Source organism: Rhinopithecus bieti, unplaced genomic scaffold (assembly GCF_001698545.2).
Source record: "Rhinopithecus bieti isolate Rb0 unplaced genomic scaffold, ASM169854v2 scaffold_41061, whole genome shotgun sequence".
NCBI lineage: Eukaryota > Metazoa > Chordata > Mammalia > Primates > Cercopithecidae > Rhinopithecus > Rhinopithecus bieti.
This window is the reverse complement of record NW_016816717.1, coordinates 176,173-202,566: the sequence shown is the minus strand read 5'-3', so window position 1 is coordinate 202,566 and position 26,394 is coordinate 176,173. Positions and strand designations below refer to the sequence as shown.

The following is a 26,394-nucleotide window of genomic DNA, read 5'->3' as shown; positions in this document are numbered from 1 at the left end:
TTTAATCAGAAGATGCAGAATTAGAAAGGTGAGAATTCTGATTAGGATTGGACAGATAAAGAAGATGTATTAGTCTGTTTTCACACTCTTATAAAGAACCACCTAAGACTGGGCAATTTTTGAAGGAAAGAGATTTAATTGACTCACATTTCCACATGGCTGTGGAGGCCTCACGAAACTTACAATCCTGGTGGAAGGCAAAAGGGAAGCAGGCACCTTCTTCACGGGGAGGCAGGAAAGAGAGAAAGGGAAGGGAAAGTGCCACACTTTTTAAACCACAGATCTCGTGAAAACTCACTGACTATTACGAGAACATCATGGGGGAAACCATTCCTATGATCCAGTCACCTCCCATCAGGTCCCTCCCTCAACATGTGGGGATTATCATTCAAGATGAGATTTGGTTGGGGAGACAGAGCCAAACCATATCAGATGTGGTATCTGGGAATCAATAAGAGAAGAAATAAGCAGCACATGAAACTGTGTTTTACTAGAAGAATTTCAGTAATAATATTATAATACCCTTAATGTTCTAAAAAATAGCTCTTGGGACCTTGACTACAAAAAAGACAAGTACCTGGAAAGTGCATCATTCCCCTCCAAACAACAACAAAATAAAGACATTTAACTTACAAAGTCAGTTTTTTTTAACCCATCATATAAATTAGATTTCAAAGCAAAGAATGTTACCAGGGATAAAGAAAGTAATTTTATAATGCTGAAGTGGTCAACTCATCAACCTGACTTAACAATTCCAAATATTTATGCACCTAATAAAAATGCTTCAAAACACATTTAATAAAAACTTGTAATACTTTAAAAAAAATACACAAATCAATACGTATAGAGACTTCAGTCCCTTCTTTGAATAGTTGGTAGAATATACAGAAAATTAGTAAGGATACAGAATGATATAGAAGGCTTAAACAACACTCTCAAGCAACTTGACGTAATTGACATTTATTAAACATCTCCTGTATTCATTGGTTTTGTGCTACAATAAGAGAATATAACAGAATGGTGATTTATAGTGAACAGAATGAATTGACTCACAGTAGGCTAGGAAGTCCAAGATAGAGGGGCCAGCATGTGGTGAGGGCCTTTTTGCTGCATCATCCCTTGGCAGCAGGTAGAAGATGAGAGAGGGAACAAGCAAGAGGGCCCCTCCTATGATAACAAACCCCCTTCTGTGATAATGGCATAATCTGTTCATGAGGGTAATGTCCCCAAGACCCAAACACCTCCCATTAGGCCTCATCTCCCAACACCACTGCATTGGGGATCAAGTTTTCAATACATGAACTTTGGGGGACACATTCAAATCATAGCATCTCCCAATAACAGCAGAATACACATTTTTTTCAAGTCCACATTAAACATTTAATTTAAGATTAACTATATTCTGAGCTAGGAAAATATCCTAATAAGTTTATAAGAATTCAAGTCAAACACAGTATTTTCAGATCAACATGGAATTATATTATAAAATAATAACAGATATCTAAAAAATCCCCAAATATTTGGAAATGAACACAATTCTCAGTAACCATGGATCAAATCAGGAATCAATAAGGAAATCAGAAATTCTTTTGAACTAAGTGAAAATGAAAACACAGATTAAAATGTGTGAGATATAACTAAAGCAGTATTTAGAGAGAAAATCATAGAATTAAAATGCCTACATTAGAAAAAAGAGGAAGTTCTCCAAAGAAAGGAAGTTTAGCTTCTACCTTAAGAAAGTGGAAAAAGAAAAAAAAACCAAACCTATGGAAAGCAGAAGAAAATAAAATAATAAAGACCAGAGAGAAAATTAATAACATTAAAAAGAGAAAACAAAGAAACTCAAATAACCAAAAGTTGGTTATTCCAGAATTCTAAAAATGAGGTAGGACAAGAGCAAACTGAAGCCTCTGTTTCACTGAGAGTGACCATAGAAGAAACAAAACCCAAATACAGCTCATTACTTAATTGAGTCAAGCTCCTAAAGGCTTAGCAAAAGAAGAGGAATGCCTATTCCCAAGCATAAATATTATGTACCTCAGTTTCTACAGGCCTATGAAAGATGCCCAGCTCTCAAACAGAAGGTATAAGACATATAAAGAAGGAAAGGAATTGTGGGGTTGTTTGGTATGAAAATGATCAGCTTAATGAGAAAATGTCACGTTGTTTTTCCAGGTGAATATACAATTCTATACTCCCGTTAATATATTGAGTTCCCATTGTTCCTGAACAACCAGTGGGTCAAAGAAGAAATCAAAAAGGAAGTCAGAAAATATCTTGAGACAAATGAAAACAAAAACACAACATACCAAAACTTACGAGATGTAGCACAAGCAATGCAAAGAGGGAAATTTATAGCTGTAAATTCTTACATTAAAAAATAAGAAACCCATAGCAATTAGGCCAGAGAAAGAAATAAAAGTATCCTAATAGAAAAGGAAGAAGTGAAATATCTGTTGGTAACAACATCTTATATACAGAAAATCCTAAAAATTCCCGCAAAAAACTGTCTGATATATTATATGAATTAAGTTGCAGGATACAAAATCAGCATTCAAAAATTAGTAGTATTTCTGCACAGTTACAATGAATTATACAAAAAAGAAATCAAGAAAACAATTCTGTTTACAATAGTAATAACAAAAAGTAAAATAGTTAGATTTAAACTTAACCAGGGAGGTGAGAAATCTGTATACTAGAAATATAAAACACTGATGAAAGAAATTGAAGAGGACACAAATAAATGGAAAGATATCCTGTGTTTATAGATGGAAAGAATTAGTTTAATTAAAATGTCTTTACTACCCAAAGCAACCTACAGAATCAATGCAATCACTAACAAAATTCCAGTGGTGTTTTCACAGAGATAGAAAAAAACAGTCCTACATTTTTTATGGTACTACAGAAAATCCTGAATAGTCTGAGCAATCTTGAGCAAAAAGAACAAAGCTTGAAGTATCAGACTACCTAACTTCAAAAATATACTATAATGCTGTAGTATTGTAGTAAAACAAACAAACAAACAAACAAAAAAAACAGAGAATTGGCATAAAAACAGACACATATACCAATAGAACAGAGAGCCCCCAAATAAATCTACACATTTACAATTAATTGGTTTTCAACAAAGGTGCCAAGAACACATGACGGAGAATGGCCAGTCTTCAGTAACTGTTGTTGGGATAACTGAGTATCCACATGCAGAAGAAGGAAAATGAGCCCTTATTTCACATCATTTACAAAAATCAAGTCAGCATGAATTAAAGACTTAAATATAAGATCTGAAACTGTAAAACTACTAGAAGAAAACAGGAAAAGCTCCATGACATTGGTTTGTACAATGATTTTTTGAATATGAAGCCAAACATACAGGCAACAAAAGCAAAAAATAGACAAATGGAATTGCATAAAACTAAAAAGCTTCAGCACAGCAAAGCAAACAGTCAATAGACTGAGGAGAGAAAATGTAGAATGGGAGAAAACATTTGAAAACCATACATCTGATAAGGGGTTAATGTCTGAAATATATAAGCAATTTAAACAACTTAATAGCAGGAAAGCAACCTGATTTTAAAAGGAACAGTAAATTAGTAAATAGTACAGTCATTTTAGAAAATAGTATGAAGTTTCCACAAAAAAACTGAAAATAGAATCACCGTAAGATCCAGCAATCTCATTTCTGTTTATATCCAAAGAAGTTAAAATTCCTGTGTTGAAAAGATTTGCACTTTCATGTTCATTTTAGCATTAATCACAATAACCAAGACATGAAAGCAACCTGAATGTCCATCAATGGATGAATGGATACAGAAGATTTGGTATATAAATATATATATACTATATATATTTGGTATATATAATATATAACATATATGTTATTAAAATATAAATATAGTTATCCATCAGCAAATATAATTTCACAAATATATATATTTATATATATATAGTTTATATGGTTTGTAGTTTATATGGATTACTATATGACCTTTAAAAACAAGGATATTCTGTAATTTACAACAACATAGATGAAACTGGAGGATATTTTGCTAACTGAAATAAGCCAGGTACAGAAAGACAAATACTGTATGATCTCACATGTGGAATCTAAAAAAGTCAATTTCATAGAAACAAAGAGCAGAAAGGTAGTTACCAGAGGCCGAGGGTGGGAGAAATGGGGAAAGGTGCAATTATCAAATGGTACAAAGTTTCAGTTACACCAGAGAAATAAGTTTTAATGATCTGTTATAGTGCATGGTGACCACAGTAAATAATGTTTCAAATTTGATAAAATAATTTGATAAAATTTTTAAAATGGGCAAAGGCTCTAATCAAATGCTTCTCAAAGGAAGACATAAAAATAGCTATGTGAACAGTATGTGAAAAAATGCTCAACATCACTCATCATTAGGGAAATACAAACCAAAACCACAATGAGATGTCATCTCACACACCTATTTGATGTATGAGATGTTATCTCACACACCTATTTGATGTATGAGATGTTATCTCACATGGCTATTATCAAAAAGATGCAAGATAACAAGTTTTGGTGAGGATATGGAGAAAAAGAAACACTTGTATACAGTTGGAAATGTGAATTACTACAGCTAATATGGAAAACAGTATGGATTTCTCAAAAACTAAAAATGGAACTACCACATGCTCCAGTAATCCCACTTCTGGGTATACATCCAAAGGAATTGAAATCAATATGTCAAATAGATATCTCTCTGTCCACGTTCATTGCAGCACAATAGCTAAGACAGGAGATCAACCTAAGTGTCCATCATGGAAATCAGCCTAATTGTCTGTCAATGAATGAATGGATAATGTGGTGTAAATGCACAATAGAATATTCTTGGGCCTTAGAAAAGGAAATCCTAACATTTGTGACAGCCTGAATGAACCTGGAGGACATATTACCAAGTGGAATAAGCCAGGCTTATAAAGACAAACATCACATGATCTCACTTATATGTGGAATCTGAAAAAGTTGAACTCACAGAAGTAGAGAGCAGAGCAGTAACAGAGGCTGAGCTGAAGGCTGGGAATGGGCACATGTTCAAAGGGTAAAGAGTTTCAGTGAGACAGGAGGAATAACTTTGAGACCCGTTGCACAACGTGGTCACTACAGTTAATAGTACTATATTATATACTTCAAAATTGCTAAGAAAGTAAATTTTAAATGTCTCACCTCAACAAATTGTAAGTAACTGAGATAATGGATACATTAAGTAGCTTGATTTAATCATTTCACATTGTATTCATACATCAAAATGATACATTGTACCCTATACGTACAATTATGATTTATAAATTAAAAATAATAAAACATTAAAAATCAAAGAAGAAAGATCTGAAATCAACCACACCATCTCACATATTAAGTAACCGGAAACAGAACAAATTAAATCCTAAGTTAACAGAAGGAAGGAAATAATAAATATTGCAGCAGAGATAAATGAAGTAAAGAACAGAAAAACAGAAAAAAATTAACAAAACTAGGAGTTCTGTCTCTGAGAAGAACAAAATGGACAAACCTTTAGCTGGAATGACTATTAAAAAATAGGGAAGACTAATTACTAAAATTATAAATGAAAGTGGGGACAATATTTTCAGTTTAATGGAGTTAAAAGGGATTATAAGTGCTGTGAACGAATATATGCCAACAAATTGGAATAATGTAGTTGAAGTGGACAAATTCTTTGAAACATACAATTTAACAAGATGGAATCACAAAGAAATAGACAATCTAAACAGATTGTAACTATTAAGGAGATTGAATCAGTAATCAAAAACCTCCCATCAAAGAAAAGCCCTGTACCAGATGGCATCACTGGGGAATTCTACCAACATTTAAAGAATAAACACCAGTCCTTCTGAAACTCTTTCAAAAAGTTGAAGAGGAAACACTTTCTAACTCAACCTGTGAGTTAGAAGGTGTTACTCTGATACTAAAGCCCAAAAAAGACACTACAATAAAAAGAACAGAAACTACCAATATCTTTTATGATGAATTTTGACCCAAAAATCCTCAACAAAATACCAGCAAATCAAAAGCAACAGCATATTAAAAGGATTATACACCATAACCAATGGGATTTATTCCTGGAATGCAAGGATAATTAACTCATCAAATGTTTGCATGCTTTTTGTTGTCAGGTACTGTGCTAAGGCCTTGAAATACAAAGTTGCAAAAATATGATCCCTGTTCTTATTTAATCTTACTATACTCTTTTAAGATAAGTATATATTACCTACATTTGACAGATGAGAAACCTGGGACTTAATTAACTTGCCCAGGGTAATGCAGCTAATGCAAAACAGCCAGTGTTAAAATTTGGGTCTGCATTATGCCAAAACCCATGCTGATTCTCCTATACCAATTGATCTGCTCATAAAAATAAATAAAATTGCTGTCATCATGTAAACAAATTCCAGTTTTAAATTGTAATATTGACTTTAATTTCACACATTTTTTTAAGCCTGACAGAGAAAACCAAGATTGCTTATTCGATAGAATTTCAGAAAGTTATGTGACGCTTTTCATGAGCATACCTCTAAGTCGAAAGGATGCATTCTTTCAGGTAAACATTGAAATTAACAGTTAATGCTAATTATTTTTAAAGTGAATGAAATAGAAAAAATAGTTATTTTATTTAAAACTGTATGAGAATATATTTTGTTACTTTTGAAAGCAAAGTTGTCTGGTGTAGAGTATTAGTAATATTTTAAAAGTTATGTTCTTATTAACCCCTCAAAATATTGTATTCCCTGGCATAAGGTCTTATTTGATCTCCTTAGTGACTACAGGTACTTTGTTTGCATGTTAATAATTTTAAAACTATTGACTCATTCTATGTATGTTCCTGTCTTTTTTCTGTTTACCTACAAAATTATTTATGACTTTTACTTTATAATGAATCTTGATCCATTTAGGAGGACTTTGCAAGTTTATTTTATGCCCAAGGACTAAGCACCTGTTACAGTAAAGTACAGTGCATAAAATTATGAATCAAATGCTTGCCGAGCTTTTCTGTTATTGTACTAACTGATGGATAGGATTGACTCAAATAAGTAATGTCCCTGGGTAGTGTGAAATGAAGATGGTAGGAATCTCACTGAGTATTTTTAAGTTTACTTCTTAGCATTTCAAAACACAAGCCATATTCAGATACGTTGTTACATTAGCAGTTTATAAATCAGAAATCATAGTAAATACTTTGGAGTTTGTAAATGTTTTCATGAGAAAGCCATACCCAAAATAAAAAGGTAAGTGTCTTTCATGATGAAAATATAAACAAGCCTAAATTCACAAATTTGCCAAATATTTATATTTAATCTTGACCTATCTTACTCACAAACACATTTTTAAAGTATGATAGAAAGAAACTACCATTAGTAGACTGGAAATAAGGAGACTTGGCTTCATGTCCAGAATTTGCTACTGATTACCTGGGTGATTTCAGCAAGCCACTCAGTCTCTCAGGTTGACAGCTGGGTTGTGTATCAAATGAAGAGGTTGATTAGATCTTGATTCTTTTAAGACAGTGATTCTTAAATTGTTATCAAACAGTGATGTTCTGACAGGTTTTTACTTATTTGCAGCAAAAAGTTAATGATTAGGCATGTTGCAATTAAATTGTCTAAACATCACAAAAACACCTGTTTCTGCTACCCATATTCTTTCAGTTAGTCTATTCTTCTATGGTTTTTATATTTTAACTATTTACTGAGAGTGCCTAGTCCACCTACATGATTTTATTAAATCAAGCATGCTTTAATACAGGGTCCTTAAGAAAAGGATAAGAGGCTTTTAAATATGGACAAAGAATAAAATGGTGGTAACATTGTGTATCCCCCATTCTTTAGTTTCTGTTTCTGCTTTTATGATCCAAATATTCTTGCTTGTGATGGATATGTCTTTTGATAGATCTTATACTTACAACCTCTCTCAAACCATGATTTGACTTTTTCTGGGTTCTGATTTTCAGTAACTTTTTCTAAGAAGAAATTAGAAGTTGTTTGATTAAGTCACGAAGCCTCATTTGAGAACGGAAAAGATGTACTTAATGATTAGACTCCTTGACTTGCACTGTCTTCCTTTAAAACTCCCTGTCCATGCATTTATATGTGAGAGCCACCTCCCTTCAGGATCTCATCTCTTATGGACCATAATTTCAATTATTTTTAACTAATTCAAATAAGTGAGGGTTTTGCTACTATCAATGCATCTGATTTATATTTCCTAAGGAAGATAAATGTATTAATATTTAAGAAAGAAAACAAAAACTATCTTCTGGTCCACTATTTAGCACAAATTAATCTGAACCTAAATATATTTTGTATGGCTTTTACTTTCCTTTCTTCCATTGTCACACAATGATATTCTCTCAGAAATTTTCCAAATAGTTTGACACTTAATCTCCATCTCCTGAAGGCAGGATATTCATAGAAAGTGTTTAGAAGTTCCCTTTATTCACCTTATTCAGCATTTTAATTTTAACCATTGGTATAATTTGTGTATCACAAATAGAATATGCGATCATTTCTGGTAGAAAAAAATGCTCATGACTCATTTAATAAAATTAAATATGTCAACATATTATAGAGTTTTTCCTTTCTCCCTTCACTTCCCGAGAAAAATGATGGAGATCTTACAAGAATACTGTCACTTACCAGCAAATTTGAGCACTAATAGATTAAGTGACTGTATTAGTCTCCTACTAATGTTGTAAAAATTATATATTTAGTGGCTTAAAGTAATAGAAATTAATTTTCTTGGCTATGGAGGCCAGAAGCCCCAAATGAGTCTTACAGGGCTAAAATCAAGGCATCAGCAGGACCAATGTCTTTAAGAGGGCCCAGAGGAGAATCTATTCCTTGCCTCTTCTGTCTTCTGGTGGTTGCCAGTATTCCTTAGCTTATGGTTGTATCACTCCAATCTCTGCTTCTGTTTTTGAATTGCGTTCTCATTTTCTATAGTCAAATTTCCCTCAGCTGCTCTCTTACAAGGACACTTGTGATTACATTTAGAGCCCATGGGATAATCTCCTTTTTTTAAGTGGGGATTAAGTTAAGATCTTTAATCTTAACCCCCACTGAAGATCTTTACCACATTTGCAATATACTTTTGCCTTATAAGGTTAACATTTACAGGTTCCAGGGATTAGAACATGTATATATTTTGCACCAATATTCAGTCTGTCACAATGACTTGTAAGAGACCTTCTAATTCTAAAATTTTACAAAGTGATGACCTTAATGTGTGATTATAAATACTTATCTGAATGCAGAGTATGCAAGTAGTTGGATCAATTTGTCTTTAAAAATATTGTGTTTTTCTATGTTGAGTCACTCCCTGAGAGGAATTTAATAGTTTAGGGATTTGAAAGCTAACAGGACACTGGTAGTCCCTTTTATTTGTTGGTTTCTGATTTTTTTTTTTCTTTTTTTTTTTTTTTTTTGAGATGGAGTCTCACTCTGTCACCCAGGCTGCAGTTCAGTGGTGCAATCTCAGCTCACTGAAACTTCTGCCTCAGCCTCCCGAGTAGCTGGAACTACAGGTGCCCACTACCACCCCCAGCTAATTTTTGTATTTTTAGTAGAGACGGGGTTTCACCATATGGGCCACACTGTTCTCGAACTCCTGACCTCGTGATCCACCTGCCTCAGCCTCCCAAAGTGCTGGGATTACAGGTGTGAACTACTGCACCCATGGCCTCTGATTATGGTTTTAATATTGAAATAATACTGATTGCACTATGTAAACTCATGCAAACAACCTCCAGTTACTTTAAAATATACTTTTTATTGTTATGGCTCATACGCATCATTTACAAAAATTACTTTTAGGTTCAGGGAGTGCACATGCAGTTCATTACATGGGTATATTGTATGAAAGATCCTGTCATTCAGGTAGTAAGCATAGCATAGTGAGTTTTTCACCCCTAACTCCCCACATCTCCCTCCCCTATCTAGTAGTCCCCAGTGTCTGTTCTCATCTTTATGTCCATATGTATTCAATGTTTAGCTCCCACTTAGAGAACATGTGATATTTGGTTTTCTGTTTCTGTGTTAATTAGCTTAGATTAATGGAGCTGCAACTATGTTGCTGCAAAGGACATGATTTTGTTCCCTTTTATAGCTATATGGTATTCAATGTTGTTTATGTACCACATTTTCTTCATCCAGTCCACCACTGATGGATAGTTAGGGTGATTCCATGTCTTTGCTATTGTGCATAGTGCCAGGATGAACATACAAGTGCATGTGTCTTTTTGATAGAATGACTTATTTTCCTTTGAGTAAACATGCCGTTATGGGATTCCTGGGTCTATTAGTAGTTCTGTTTTTTAAGTTATTTGAGAAATCTCTAAATTGTTTTCCACAGTGGCTGAACGAATAAACATTTACACCAACAGTGCATGAGCATTCCTTTTTCTCTGCAGCCTTGCCAGCATCCATTGTTTTTAAATCTTTAATAATGCATGCTCAGACTGATGTCAGGTAGTATATCACTGTGGTTTTGATTTGCATTTCTCTAATGATTGGTGATGTTAAGCATTTTTTCATATGTTTGTTTGCTGTGTGTATGTCTTCCTTTGAGAATTGGCTGTTTCCTTTATCCACTTTTTAATGAGATTATTTCTTCTTTGTTGAATTGCTTAAGTTCCTTTATAGATTTTGGATATTGAGCCTTTGTTGGATAATTAGTTTGTGAATATTTTCTCCTATTCTCTAGGTTGCCTGTTTATGCTGTTGATAGTTTCCTACGTTGTGCAGAAGCTTTTAAGTTTAATTAGATCCTGCTTGTCAATTTCTGTTTTTGTTGTAGTTGCTTTTGCAGACTTAGTCATGTCTGCCAAGGCCAATGTCCAGAAAGGTACTTCCTAGGTTTTCTTCTAGGATTTTTATAGTATTACATCTTATATTTGTCTTTAATCCGTCTTGAGTCAATCTTTGTATATGGTGATAGGTAGGAGTCCAGTTTTATTCTTCAGCATATGGCTAGCCAGTTACCCCAGCACCATTTATTGACTAAAGAGTCCTTTCCTGATTGCTTGTTTTGTCTGCTTGTTGAAGATCAGATGTTTATAAGTGTGCAGCTTTATTTCTGGCTTCTCTGTCCTGTTCTGTTTGAATATGTGTCTGCTGTTGAACCAGTACCATGCTATTTTGGTTACTGTAACCTTACAATATAGTCAGAACTCAGGTAATGTGATGTCTCTGAATTTATTCTTTTTGCTTGGGATTGCTTTGGCTGTTTGGGCTCTTTTGTGGTTTAGTATGAATTATAGAATAGATTTTTCTACTTCTGTGAAAAATAGCATTAGTAGTTTGATAGGAATAGCATTAAATTTGTGGATTGCTTTGGGCAGTATGGCCATTTTTAACAATGTTGATTCTTCCATTCCACAAGTATGGAATGTTTTTCCATTTGTTCGTGTCATCTGTGATTTCTTTGAGCAGTGTTTTGTAGTTTTCCTTGTAGAGGTCTTTCACCTCCCTGGTTAGCTGCATTCCTGGGTATTTTATTTTTGGCTTTTGTAAATACAATTGCATTCTTGATTTGGCTTTCAACTTTAACATTATGGGTGTATAGAAATGCTACTGAGTTTTGTACATTGGTTTTGTATTCTGAAACTACTGGAGTTGTTGATCAGTCTTAGGGACCTTTTGGCAAAGTCTTTAGGATGTTCTAGGTATGCAATTATATCATTAGTGAAGAGAGATAATTTGACTTCTTTTACTATTTGTATACCTTTTATTTCTTTTTCTTGCCTGATTGCTCTGGCTAGGACTTTCAGTACTAGTTAATTAGGAATGGCAAGAGTGGGCATCCTTGCTATTTTTCAGTTCTTGTGGGGAATGCTCCCAGCCTTTGCCCTTTTAGTATCATATTGGCTATGGATTTGTCATGTATGGCTCTTATTATTTTGAGGTATGTTCCTTCAGTGCCTACTTTTGTGAGGATTTTTATCATGAAGCAATGTTGAGTTTTATCAGATGCTTTTTCTGTATCTGTTAAGATGATCATTTTTTTAAAAAAAATTCTATTTATGTGGTGAACCACATTTGTTGATTTGTGTACACTGAGCCAATGTTGCATCACAGGAATAAAGCTTATTTGATCATGGTGAATTCACATTTTGATATACTGCTGTATTTGTTGGCTAGAATTTTGTTGAGAATTTTTGCCTCTGTGTTCGTCAGGGATATTGGCCTATAGTTTTTTTTTTTCCTTTTGTCTTTTCCAGATTTTGGTATCAGAGTTTTTGAATTGAACTCTTTATCATTATGTAGGGCCTTCTTTGTCCTTTTTTACTGTTATCAGTTAAATGTCTGTTTTATCTTATAAGAATAGCTACTCTTGCTCTTTTTTTGTTTTCCCTTTGCATGGTAGATCTTTCTCCAACCCTGATGCTGGTTTGGTAGAATATGTGAGGAGAAGCCCTACTAAGATTCCTCAGTTTCTTTGAATAGTTTAAGTAGGATTGGTACCAGCTTTTCTTTGTTCAACTGGTAGATTGTACTATGAGTCTATCTGGTCCAGGGTTCCTTTTGGTACATAGGTTTATTATTATTATTATTATTATTACTGATTCAACTTCAGAATTTGATATTGGTCTGTTCAGGGTTTCAATTTCTTCCTGGTTCAGTCATGGGAAGTTTTATATTTCTAGGAATTTATGATTTATTCTGGATTTTCTAATTTGTGTGTGTAGAGTTCATAATAGTCTCTGAGAATCTATTGTATTTTGTGGGATTGTTTGTAATATCTCCTTTGTCATTTCTGACCATGTTTATTTGTATCTTCTCTCTTTTTCTCTTTATTAATCTAGACAGTAGTCTATTGACATTGTTTATCCTCTCAAAGAATCAGCTTTTGACTTGGATGATCTTTTGTCTGGATTTCTGGGTCTCAACTTCATTAAGACCTGCTCTGATTTTAGTTACTTCTTGTCTTCTACTGGCTTTGGGGTTGTATTGTTCTAATTTTTCTGGTTCCTTTAGGTGTAATGTTATACTGTTAATTTGAGATCCTTGTAACTTCTCTATGTAGGTGTTTAGTGCCATAAACTTTGCTCTTAACATTGCTTTGGCTGCCTTACCAGAAATTTGGGCATGTTGTATCTCTGTTTTCATTCATTCCAAATATTTTATTTCTGCCTAACTTAGTTGTTTACCCAAAAATCATTTAGGAGCAAGTTGTGTAATTTTCATGTAATTTTGTGGTTTTGAAAGATCTTCTTGATATTGATTTGTGTTTTTATTCCACTGTGGTATTATTTAACTTTTTTTGAATTTATTGAGACCTGCTTTATGGCTGAGCATGTGGTTGATCTTAGAGTAGGTTCTATGTGAAGATGAGAATAATGCACATTTGTAGTTGATAGGTGGAGTGCTCTGTAGATATTTATTAGGTCCAACTGATCAAGTGTTGAATTTAGTTCAGAACTTCTGTGTCAGTTTTTTGCCTTGATGATCTGTCTAATGCTGTCAGTGGGGTGTTGAAGTTTCCCACTAATATTGTGTGGCTAAGTCTTTTCATAGGTCCATAAGTACTTGTTTTATGAATCTGGGTGCTTCAATATTGGATGTGTATATATTTAGGAAAGTTAAGGCTTCTTGTTGAATTGAACCCTTTATCATTATGTAGGGCCTTCTTTGTCCTTTTTTACTGTTATCAGTTAAATGTCTGTTTTATCTTATAAGAATAGCTACTCTTGCTCTTTTTTTGTTTTCCCTTTGCATGGTAGATCTTTCTCCAACCCTGAGGCTGTGGGTATCATTATATGTGAGTTGGGTCTCTTGAGGAAAGTAGATAGATGGGTCTTTTAAGTCAACTTGCCACTCTGTTCCTTTTAAGTGGGGCATTAAGACTGTATACATTTAAAGTAAGTATTGATATGTGAGATTTTGATTCTATTGTGAAGTTCTTAGCTTATTGTTTTGTATCTTCTATTATGTAGTTGCTTTATTGAGTATGTGGGTTATATACTTAAGTTTAATTTTGTGTTAGTAGGCGTCATTTTTTTGTTTCTACATTTAGAACTCTCTTAATGATATCTTATAAGGCTGGTATAGTGGTACTGAATTACCTTAGTGATTGCTTGTCTGAAAAATATTCTGTTCCTCCTTTACTTATGAAGCTTAGTTTAGTGGGATATGAAATTCTTGGTGGGAATTCATTTTCTTTGACAGTGCTGAAAATAGACCTCTAATCTATTCTGGCTTGAAAGGTTTCTGCTGAGAAGTCTGCTGTAAGCCTGATGGGATTCCCTTCATACATAATCTGACCATTTTCTCTAGGTGACTGTAAGATATTTTTATTAGCATTGGCCTTAGACACTCTGGTGACTGTATGCCTTCATGATATTCATTTTGTATGGTATCTGGCGGGTGTTCTCTTGATTTCTTAAATCTGAATGTCTATATCTCTAGCAAATTAGGAAATTTTTCTTGAATTATTTTTTCAAATATGTTTTCCAGGTTGTGAACTTGTTCTCCTTCTCTTTCAGGAATACCAGTAATTCATACGTTTGGTTGCTTTACATAATCCCATTTTTGATACTTTGTTCATTTTTTAAATTATTTTTTCTTTATTTTTGTCTGACTGGGTTAGTTCAAAATACTGGTCTTCAAGCTCTGAAAGTTTTTCTTCTGCTTCGTCTAGACTATTGATAAAACTTTCAGTAGTATTTTGAAATTTCTTCAGTGAGATTTTTATTTCCAGTGCTCTAATTGATTTCTTTTCATGATGTTTAGCTCTTCCTTCATTTCCTGGATTGCTTTAGAAGTTTCTTTGTGTTGATTTTTAATCTTTTCTTGAATCTCATTGAGCTTCCTTGCAATCCATGCTTTAAATTCTTACTTGTCATTTCTGAGTTTCTTTTTTGGTCAGGAACCATTGCAGAGGAACTAGAGTGATCCTTTGGTGGTGTTGCAACATTCAGATATTTTTGGTGTCAGAATTTTTTTTTTGGAGACAGTCTTGGAGTCTCATTCTGTCACCCAGGCTGGAATGCAGTGGCACAATCTCAGCTCACTGCAACCTCCACCTTTCAGGTTCAAGTGATTCTCCTGCCTCAGCCTCCTGAGTATCAGGGATTACAGGCATGTGCCACCATGCCCTGCCAATTTTTGTATTTTTAGTAGAGACGGGGTTTCACCATGTTGGTCAGGCTAGTCTCGAACTCCTGACCTTGTGATCTGCCCACCTCAGCCTCCCAAAGTGCAGGGATTACAGGCGTGAGCCACCGCACCCGGCCCATGGTGTCAGAATTCTTATGCTAGTTCCTGCTCATCTGGAGAGGAGTGGGTGGGTCTTTTGGCTTTGCCTCTATTGCCTTACGGTGTTTTGGCTTTGCTTCTATTTCTTTATGCACTTCTGTGGGCTGGTTTTATATTGAGCTGTGCAGTTTGACCTACAAGTTGGTCAATAATGCTTTCAGGTGAGAGCCAGTTGCAACATAAGCAGGTAGGTATGTACCTGATCTTTGTTTATTGAGGTGCTCTTTGTTGTTTCAAGTGAAGGACTGGACATTGGAGTACCTGGTGCCGTAAGCTAAGCTTTCCGTTCTGTGGGGTTGGAGAGACACAGCTGCATCAAGCTGGAGCCCCTTGCTTTCCCACAGATACACAAATAGCAAGCACAGGCACCTGCCCTGATGAGGGTTAATGGGAGGAGTTCCTTATGAAGTGCACTAAAGACTTTGCAGGGAGTTGAGATGGCTGCACCAGCTTCTTGTCCTACATAGGCAGGAACTTGATCTGTTTTCCTATTACACAACTGTTCCAGGGCTCATGACTCCTAGTTTAGATTCATATTCTAATCTATCTCTGGACTACAGTGAGGTTGAGAGCCACAATAAATACCTGCTTTGTGGCTATCTGTGGGAGTTGTTTCAGGGCATAATTTAATCTCTGAACCTGTTCAGACAGTTTTATGGCTCACCTATTTGCCAGTGTAACAGTACTGCTGCTGCTTGTAAATGGTGGGTGGGTGGGGGGCAGTCTTCACCTTTGGGCCCACATGAGTGAGTTTTTCTTCTGGTGGTGGTGGCTGGTTAGGTCAACCTGACTTCAGGCCCTGGGGAAGTGGTCCAGTGCCTGTAGAGTTGGAACAGGGTAGATAGGGTATAGGTAGGTAGTTCCCAGGCTCCTAGATGGCTTGCAGAACAGTGGGTATGAGTCCTGAAAGGGCTGTGCCAGAATCAGGGGAACCCAAAGTTCAAATGTTGGTTGTGGTGAAGAGTGGCGGGTTGGTCCCTGGATCACTGGCCAAACTCTTAGGTGGCGGCAGGTAGAATGCTTAGATGATGGAAACCAGGGGCAGGCAGAACACTTAGGTGGGGGGGAACCAAAAGGAATATCACAAACTTGTGGGAGTTGGGTTTTCAGAATGGCTCTGGACTGCAGATGAAATGTTCAAGTAGGGTAAGGTTGGCTGTGCAGTGGGCCTTTCACTGAGGAGGGGAAGATCCCTCAGCTGGGGCAGTGGAGACTGGCAGCTGTGGGGCACATGGCACACTTGTACTTCACTCTTACCCAAGCAGTGCTGGACTTCACTGTCAGAACAATGCAAAGGTGCCAAGCCTTGTTTGTTACCTTTTGGAGTTTTGTCACAGAGAAATGCAGACCTGTGATGGACAACAGGTGTTTAGGTGGATCCAGGGCTGCTGCACTGGGAACCCAAGTTGACAAGCCCTGCCTTGCAAGGAGCAGTGTGGGTAGGGGTCACACGGCCTTCAGTCTTGGTACTTCCTGGAGAAATGCAGTTGTGACCACCCACAGTATTCAGGCAAAGTTGGGGCTGCCACATTAGGAGCCCAAGTCAGCAAGCCCTGCCTGGTGAGGAGCAGTGGGGATAGATGGTCACATAGTCTGTAGCCTGTGTACTTCCTGGAGAAGCTCAGAGCCGTGACCACCCAGGTTCAGGTAGGGGTGGGACCACTCTGCTGGAACCCCATGCTGGCAAGCATTGCCTACTGAGGAGCAGTGGGGCAGTCTGGCTGCTTCTTTGCACCATGACTGTAGCCTCTGTTGGGGCTACAGCAGATGGCACTGCACTACTCAGGGATTCAAGGCCTGTAGGGCTCCAGGTGGGCTTGAATGGTTCTTCTGCAAAGACTCTAGGTGGCTCTTTGTCTCAATCTGGAGGCTCCTGGGGGTCAGGAATATCTCTCATGTCTGGGATTGCAAAGGTCTATCACAGAAGTATAGATCCCCTCAGGACTCTCACTCACTCACCTTTCCCTGCATTAGGGAGCTTCCCCCAACTCTACATCAGTTCTGGGTGGGCAGCTCCCTGGCTTCAATCCTCTTTGTACTTTGTTGGTCCTGTTGCTTCCTTGGTGAGTCTTCATGGGATCTCGTTGACAATCCACTTGAGGTACTAGTATTTACTCACCAGTTTGTTTCATCTCCATGAGAGCAGCGTATACTAGCTGCTTCCCATCTGCCATCTTAAACTCCTTTATACATGACTTTCTAAAAGAGGATAGCAACAGCAAAGTTAAGTGAAATGAATAATTATGAAGCCTTAATTGTTAGTTTTATTCTCTATCTGAATTAAGTTTTTTTCACAAAACATTGTCAGATTGACTGGATTTTTAACTCTTACTTGTTTATGGCCCTCTATTAAAGGTACAAAGAAGTAGTAAAATGGCCAAAAGCAAGTTATAAGAAAAAAAGACATGTGTATTTCATAAAGTAAATAATAATTTCTAATGTGGCTGACTAGATGCAATCAGGAGGAATATCTGCTACCAAGGGACTGGGATATTGGGAAGACTGGTGCACTCTGAGCATGTCATCAGAGGGAAGGCATTGAGAGTGGCTGTAGAGAGAACACACATGCTGGGCTGGAGGGAGAGGAATATGGGAACTCTGCATGGGGCTGTCATGCATGGGGACTTCTTCCTGGCCCCAGTGACTCCTGGGGAAGAGGTGAAGTGAGCAGGCAAGGGGCAACCCACTCTCACCAGGGACCTCTGGAATCCTGGCAACAAAGGACCAGTGACCCCTATGGACACTTGAGCTAGCAGGGAGAGCTGGTTTGATATATGGTGGGGCAGAACTCTAGCCTGTGCAGAGGCCAGAGGGATTAGTGGGGGAATGTCTGTGATGGAGCACAACAGGAGTGCCCATACCTGAAGGCTTACCATGCTGCCCTAGGAGACTTTCATTTTAGGGGAACTGTCAGACCTGAACAGAGCAGGATATCCTTGCCTGGGAGATGGGCCAGTCTGACCTGAGTGACCCCGTCTACCAGCCTCTCCTTTGGTCCAGCCTGTCCATGGTTGCTTGCGGTATGTCATTGGATGACCAAATGGGCTGCCTCCTGGGGGCCTACATTAAAGCTCTTGCAGTGACAAACAGTGCCTGACCATCAAGAGTTCCAGCAGAATGGCCCCTGTCTGTTGAAGTGCTTTCGCTGGCACCACACATCAGAGTGTTGTGGCCTGTGGCCCAAGAACACTTTGGCCCACCAGCACAGCAGGTTTCTAACCTCAAGGGGCCAGGGAACAAAGCTGGGGCAGGATACCAGCTCTCCAGAGTTGGAGCACCCTGCCCAGGAGTGCTGGGCTGAGCTGTATAGCTTTCTAATTTCTTTCAGAAACAAAGTCAATAAACTGAACCCACCTTATACCACAATTAAACCCGTGACAAAATCAAATAAAAGAAAAAAAAAATCCAAAGAAAGCAACTTTAAAGATTGAAGAAACATCAGCTCACAAAGATGAGAAGGAGTAAGTGCAAGAACTCTGGGATCTCAAAAAGATAGACTGCTTACCTCCAAATAACTATACTAGTTCCCCAGCAATGGTTCTCAGTCAGGATGAAATGGTTCCTGGGTCACTTGCCAAACTCAATGAGCCAGTCAAATCTGCGTATATCAATAATAACCTAATTCTAGATATAGAATTTAGAATACAGATTAAAAAGAATTCATTGAAACTCAATCCAAGGATTCTAAGGAATGCAATAAAATTATACAGGTGGTAAAAGACAAAATGGCCATTTTAAAAAAGAAGAAGCACTGATACAGCTGAAAAACTCACTTCAAGAATTTCAGAATATAGTTGCAAGTATTAACACAGAATAGACCAAGCTGAGGAAAGACTCTTCACAGCTCAAAGACTGATTCTCCAAAGTCAACCAGTCGGACAAATATAGAGAAAAAACAATAAATATGAATGAACAAAACCTTCTAGAAATACGGGATTATGTAAAGATACCAAATCTATGACTCATTGACATCCCTAAAAAAGGGAGAGAAAGCAAGCAGCATGGAAAACATTTCAGAATATTGTTTATGAAAAATTACCCAACTTCGCTAGAGAGGCCAACATTCAAATTCAGGAAATGTGAAGAACTACAAAATACTATACAAGAAGACCATCTCCAAGACACATAGTCATCAGATTCTCCAAGGTTGACATGAAAGAAAAACATTAATGGCAGCTAGAGAGAAGAGGCAATCACCTACAAAGGAAACCTCACCAATTTACCAGCAGACCTTCCAGCAAGAGCCCTACAACCCAGAAGAGATTGGCGGCCTATATTCAGCATTCTTAAAAGAATTTCCAAACAAGAATTAATATCCAGCAAAACTAAACTTCGTAAGTGAAGGAGAAATAAGATCCTTTTCAGATAAGCAAATGTTAAGGGAATTCACTACCGACAAATCGGCTTTATAAGAGGTCCTGAAGAGAGTGCTAAATATGGAAAGGAAAGATTTTTATTGACCACTAAACCAACGACATTATAAAGCAATCACATAAAGAAGTCTGCATATAACCAGCTAAAAACACAATGACTGGATTAAATCTGCATATATCAATAATAATCTTGAATGTAAATGGGCTAAATGCCTCAATTAAAAGGGACAGAGTGGCAAGTTGAATAAAGAATACCCAACTGCATGCTGTCTTCAAGAGACCAATCTCACATACAATGATACCCATAGGCTCAAAGTAAAGGAATGTAGAAAAATCTCTTAGCAAATGGGAAAAAAGCAGAAGTTGCTATTCTACTTGAAGATAAAACAGGCAGAGGCAGAGCACAATGGCAGAATAGAAGCCTCACTGATTGTCCCCCCACAAGGACACCAAGTTAACAACTGTCTACCCAGAAAAAAACACCTTCATAAAAAACAAAAATCAGGCAAGTACTTATAGTGCCTGGTTTTTAGCTTAATATCACTGAAAGAGGCACTGAAGAGATAGGAAAAGCAGTCCGAAATCACCAACACCACCCCTCCCCAACCCCCAGCAGTGGCAGTGTAGTGCAGAGAGCATTTCTGGGTGCTGGGGAAAGGAGAACACAACATTGTGAGGCAGTTAATCAGTGCTGTCCTGTTAGAGCAGAAAGAAAACCAAACCAAACTCAGCTGATACCGGCCCACAGAGGGAGCATTTAAACCAGCCCTAGACAGAGGGGAATTGTGGATCCCAGTGGTCAGAACTTGAGAACCTGTAAACCTTGCCACAGAGGGCTACACATTCTGTGTCTCCAAGTAAATCTGAAAGTCTGGGCCATAAGGACTGCGACTCTTAAGCAAGACCTATTACTAAACTAGGTCCAGAGACAATGGACTGGAGTGTGCAAGCAACATATTGACACATCAGTAGGGGCAGCCAAGGGAGTACTGGCATCACCTCTCTCATAACCCCAGGCTGCACAGCTTGCAGCTCCAAAAGAGACTCCTTCCTTCTGCTAGAGGAAAGGAGAGGGAAGAGTGGGGAGGACTTTGACTTGCATCTTGGATACCAGCTCAGCTCCAGCAGGATAGGGCATCAGACAGAGATGTGAGGCCCTTATTCCGGGCCCTAGCTTCCAGATGACATTTCTAGACACACCATGGGCAAAAATGGAACACACTGCCTTGAAGGAAAGGGCCCAGTCCTGGCAGCATTATCACCTGCTAACTGAAGAGCCCTTGAGCCCTGAATAACTAGCAGCAATACCCAAGTACTACAGTGAGGGCCCTGGGTGATACTCTGAGACTTGCTGGCTTCAGGTTGCAACATGGCCACAGGCAGGAAGAGCACCAGGTGGGCTCTTGGGGTCCCTGATTCCAGGACTTGACTCTTGGGCAGCATTTCTCAACCTGCCCTGGGCCAGAGAGGAGCCCACTTCCCTGAAGGTTGTGTCCCAGGCCAGGCGGCATTCAGTAAGAGCTGATTTAAGAGCCTGTGGCCCTTAAGGAAAGATTGGCTGATAATCTGGCAATATTACTCATGGCATGGTGTGGCAGTGGCTACAGGGTGAGATGACTGTGCCTTTTGAAAGGGGAGGGAAGAGTGGGAAGGACTGCATCTTGTGGTTTGAGTGCCAGCACTAAGGTTTTTTCTGTAGTCTCTGGCTCCCAGGCAGCACACCTGGACCTACCAGGGGCCTGGGGAACCTCGCCACCCTGAAGGGAAGGACATAGGCCTGGCTGGCTTAGCCACTTGCTGATTGTAGAGCCCCAGGGCCTTGAGCAAACATATACAGTAGTCAGGGAGTGATTGCTGCAGGCCTTCAGTGAGACCCAGCACTGTTCTGGCTTCAGGTCTTACCCAATGCAGTCATAATGGTGATAGCCACAGGAGTGCTTATGACACTCCACCTACATCTTTAGGTATCAGAACAGAAAGAGAGATTCTGTATGTTTGGGAGAAAGTAAGAGAGGAGAACAAAAGCCTCTGCCTGGTAATTCAGAGAATTGCCTCCACAAGTCTGCAAGAACCACAGTGTTACTGGGCTTGGGGTGTCCCTTAAAGTAGATACAGCTTATATCACAACACCCAAGTTATTTCAAGTATCTGGAAAGCCTTCCCAAGTAGGACAGCTACAAATAAGCGCAGACAGTGAATATTATAATGAATACCTAACTCTTTAATGCCCAGACACGAAAGAACATCAACTGGCATCAACACATCCATGAAAAGACTTCAGCAATTAACTAAATGAGGCACCAGGGACCAGTCTTGGAAAAACAGAGATATGTGACCTTTCAGACGAGATTTAAAAATAGCTGCATTGAAGAAACTCAGATCAATTCAGAGTAACACAGAGAAGGAATCAGAATTATATCAGATAAATTTAACAAAGAAATAGAAATAAAAAGAAGCAGAAATTCTGGAGCTGAAAATGCAATGGGCACACTGCAGAATGCATCAGAGTTCTTAAATAGCAGAATGGATCAAGCAGAAAAAAGAATTAGCTTGAAGATAGGCTATTTGAAAACACACGAAGGAATCAAAAGAAAAAAGAATAAAAAACAATGAAACATGCCTATAGGATCTGGAAAATAGCCTCAAAAGGGCAAATCTGGGTTATTGGCTTTAAAAAGGAGGTAGAGAGATGGGGTAGAAAGATCATTGAAAGAGATAATAGACAATTTCCTAAACCTAAAGAAAAATATCAGTATCCAAGTACAAGGAGGCTTTAGAACACTAAGCAGGTTTAACCTGAAAATTACTTAAGATGTTTAATAATCAGACTCCCAAAGGTCAAGGATAAAGAAAGGATCCTGAGAGTAGCAATATAAAAGAAACAAACAACATACAATAATGCTCCAATACATGTGGCAGCAGGCTTTTCAGTGGAGACCTTACTGGCCAGAAGAGAATGGAATGATATATTTAAAGTGCTGAAGGAACAAAAACATTTACCCTAAAGTAGTATATCTGGTAAAAATATCCTTCAAACATGAAGGAGAGATAAAGATATTCCCACACAAAAGCTGAGGATTTCATTAATACCAGACCTATCCTACAAGAAATGCTAAAGAGAGGACTCAAATCAAAAAGAAAAAACATTAATGAGCAATAAATAATCACTTACATTTACAAAACTCACTGGTAGTAGTACACAGAAAAAACACAGAATATTAAAACACTGCAGCTGTTGTATAAACTACCCTTATCCTAAGTAGAAAGACTAAATAAAGGAGGAACCATTAAAAAATTATAATTTCAACAACTTTTTAAGACATAATAAAGTAAGATATAAATAGAAACAACAAAAAGTTAAAAAGTGGGGGGCCAAATTTAAAACGTTGAGTTTTTATTAGTTTGTCTATGGAAATAGTGTTATGTTGTTACCAGGTTAAAATATGGGTCTTAAAATAGTATTTGCAAGCCTCATGGTAACCTCAAACCAAAAAACACACAGTACATACACAAAAAATACAAAGCAAGAAACTAAAGCATGTCACCAGAGAAAAATCATGTTCACTATAGGAAGACAGGAGCAAAGAAAGAAGGAAGAGAAGATCACAGAACAACAAGAAAACAAATAACAAAATCACAGAAGTAAGCCCTTATCAATAATAATATTGAGTGTAAGTGGACTAAACTCTAATTAAAAGACTGGCTGAATGGATGAAAAAACAAGACTCATTGTTCTATTGCTGACAAAAAACACACTTCACCTATAAAGATACACATAGACTGAAAATAAAGGTATGAAGAAAGATACTCTATGCCAATGGAAACCAAAAAGGAGGAGTTGCTATACTTAGACAAAATAGACTTAAATACAGAAACTGTAAGAAGAAACAAAGAAGGTTATTATATAATAATAAAGGGGTCAATTCAGCAAGAGGATATAACAATGTAAAAATATATGTGAAAATGAATAACGAAAAGAAATTTGGAAAGCAAACACCTGGAAATTAAACAATATGCTCCTAATGACGAGTGGGTCAATGAAGAAATTAAGAAAGAATTTGAAAAATCTCTTTAAACAAATGATTATGGAAACACAACATGCCAAAATCTATGGAATAGAGTGAAAGCAGTATTAAAAGGCATATTTATAGCTGTAAGTGCCTACATCAATAAAGAACAACTTAAAAGAAACAGTCTCACCATGTGTCTTAAATAATTAGAAAAGCAAGAGCAAACCAAACCCAAATTAGTAGAAGAAAAGAAATAATAAAGATCAGAGCAGAAGTAAATGAAATTGAAATGGAAACAACTGACAAGAAAGATCAATAAAACAAGTTTGTTTTCTGAAAAGTTAGAAAAAGTTGACAAACCATTAGTCAGACTAAGTAAAAAAGACAAGACACAAATAAAATCAGAAATGAAAAAGGAGACATTGCAACTGATACTGCAGAAAGTCAAGGGATTATTAGTTGCTACCATGAGCAACTGTATGCCAATAAATTAGAAAATCTAGAAGAAATTGACAGATTTCTAAATATTACCACCTCCCAAGATTGAACCTGGAACAAATTCAAATTCTGAACAAAGTAATGAGATCAAAGCCATATTAAAAAGTATCCCAGTAAGGAAAAGCCCAGGACTTGCTGGCTTCACTGCTGAATTCTATCAAACATTCCAAGAAGAACTAATATGAATTCTACTCAAACTATTTCAAAGAAAAAGAGGAGGAGGGAATACTCCCAAGCTCATTCTACAAGGCAGTATTATTTGGATACCAAAACTAGACAAAGGCACATCAAGAAAAGAAAACCACAGATCAGTATCAGTGATGGATATTGATGCAAAAATCCTCAACGAGATACTGCAAACCAAATTCAACAATACATTAGAAGGATCATTCATCAATACCAAGTGGCATTTATTCCTAAAGTGGAAGGATGGTTCAACATATGCAAATCAATCGGTGTGATACATCATATTAACAGAATGAAGGATAAAAACCATATGATCATTTCAATTGATGCTGAAAAAAAGTGCTTGATAAAATTCCATATCCCTTCATGATAAAAATTATCAAAAAATTGGTGATATAAGGAATATACCTCAGCATAATAAAAACCATATATGACAGACTCAGAGCTAGTATCATGTTGAATGGGGAAAACTGAAAGTTTTCCTCTAAGATCTGGAACATGACAAGGATATGCACTGTCACCAGTTGTTCAACGTAGTACTGGAATTCCATGTGAAGAAAATGTATATACTGAAGTTGTTGGTAGACCATTCTGTAAATATCTGTTAAGTCCATTTGTTCTAGGGCATAATTTGTGTGCATTATTTCTTTGTTGACTTTCCATCTTGATGACCTGTTTGGTGTTGTCAGTGGAGTATTGAAGTCCTCCGCTATTATTGTGTTGCTATCTAATTTCTTGTGCCTAGTAACAATTGTTTTACAAATTTGTGAGTTCCCATGTTAAATGCATATAAATTTATGGTTGTGACATTTTCCTGTTGGACTGATTGCTTTATCATTATATAAATGTCCCTCTTTGTCTTTTTAAACTGCTGTTGCTTTAAAGTTTATTTTGTCTGATATAAGGGTATCTACTCCTGCTCCCTTCTGGTGAGATCATATGGTAGGCCACAAAACAAGTCTCAATAAATTTAAGAAAATCAAAATTGTATGAAGTACTCTTTCAGACCACAGTAGAATAAAATTAGAAATTACTCCAAAAGGAACCCTCAAAATGATACCAATACATGGAAGTTAAATAATCTGCTCCTGAATGATCTTTGAACAATGAAATCAAGATAAAAATTGTAAAATTCTTTGAACTGAATAATAATACTGACATGACCTATCTAAACCTCTGGGACACAGCAAAAGCAGTGCTAAGAGGAAGGTTCATAGCATTACATGTCTATATCGAAAAGCCTAAGAAAGCACAAATAGACAATCTAAGGTCACATCTCAAGGAACTGGAGGAACAAGAACGAACCAATCCCAAACCCAGCTGAAGAAAATCAACAACAAAGATCAGAGCAGAACTAAATGAAATTGAAACCAAAAAATATAAAAGATATAAAATATAAAAATATAAAAAAAAAACAAAAAATATAAAATCAACAAAACAAAAAGTTGATTCTTTGAAAAGATTAACAAATTTGACCATTAGCACGATTAAGCAAGAAGATAGAAGATCCAAGTAAGCTCAATTAGAAACAAAATGGGAGATATTACAACCGATATCACAGAAATACAAAAGATCTTTTAAGGCTACTGTGAACACCTTTATGCTCACAAATTACAAAATCTAAAGGAGATGGATAAATTCCAGGAAATATACAACTCTCCTAGATTATATCAGGAAGAAATAGAAACTCTGAATGGAGCAATAACAAGTAATGAGATTGAAACAGTAATTTAAAAATTGCCAAAAAATAATTTCAGGATCAGATGGATTCACAGCTGAATTCCATCAGACATTTAAAGAAGAATTGATACCAATTTTACTGAAACTATTCCAAAAGATAGTGAAAGGGGGATTCCTCCATGATTCATTCTATGAAACCAGTATCACCCTAATACCAAAACCAGGAAAGAACATAACAAAAAAAGAAAACTGCAGACCAATATTCTTGATGAACATAGATGCAAAAATCCTAAACAAAATACTAGCTAACCGATTCCAACAGTATATCAAAAATATATAATTTTATAAAA

General features: G+C 36.8%; 1 protein-coding gene across 5 annotated transcripts in view; it reads left to right on the top strand.

The window, feature by feature from the left end:
- The window catches only part of LOC108517316 (protein FAM227B), a 208,261-nt gene that overhangs the window by 51,812 nt on the left and 130,055 nt on the right, over positions 1-26,394 (top strand). For all 5 annotated transcript variants that reach the window (XM_017855178.1, XM_017855175.1, XM_017855179.1 and 2 more), the window contains one exon: positions 6,486-6,587. In XM_017855178.1, coding sequence (XP_017710667.1) covers positions 6,486-6,587 — 102 coding nt within the window. The remainder of the gene's footprint in view (positions 1-6,485; positions 6,588-26,394) is intronic.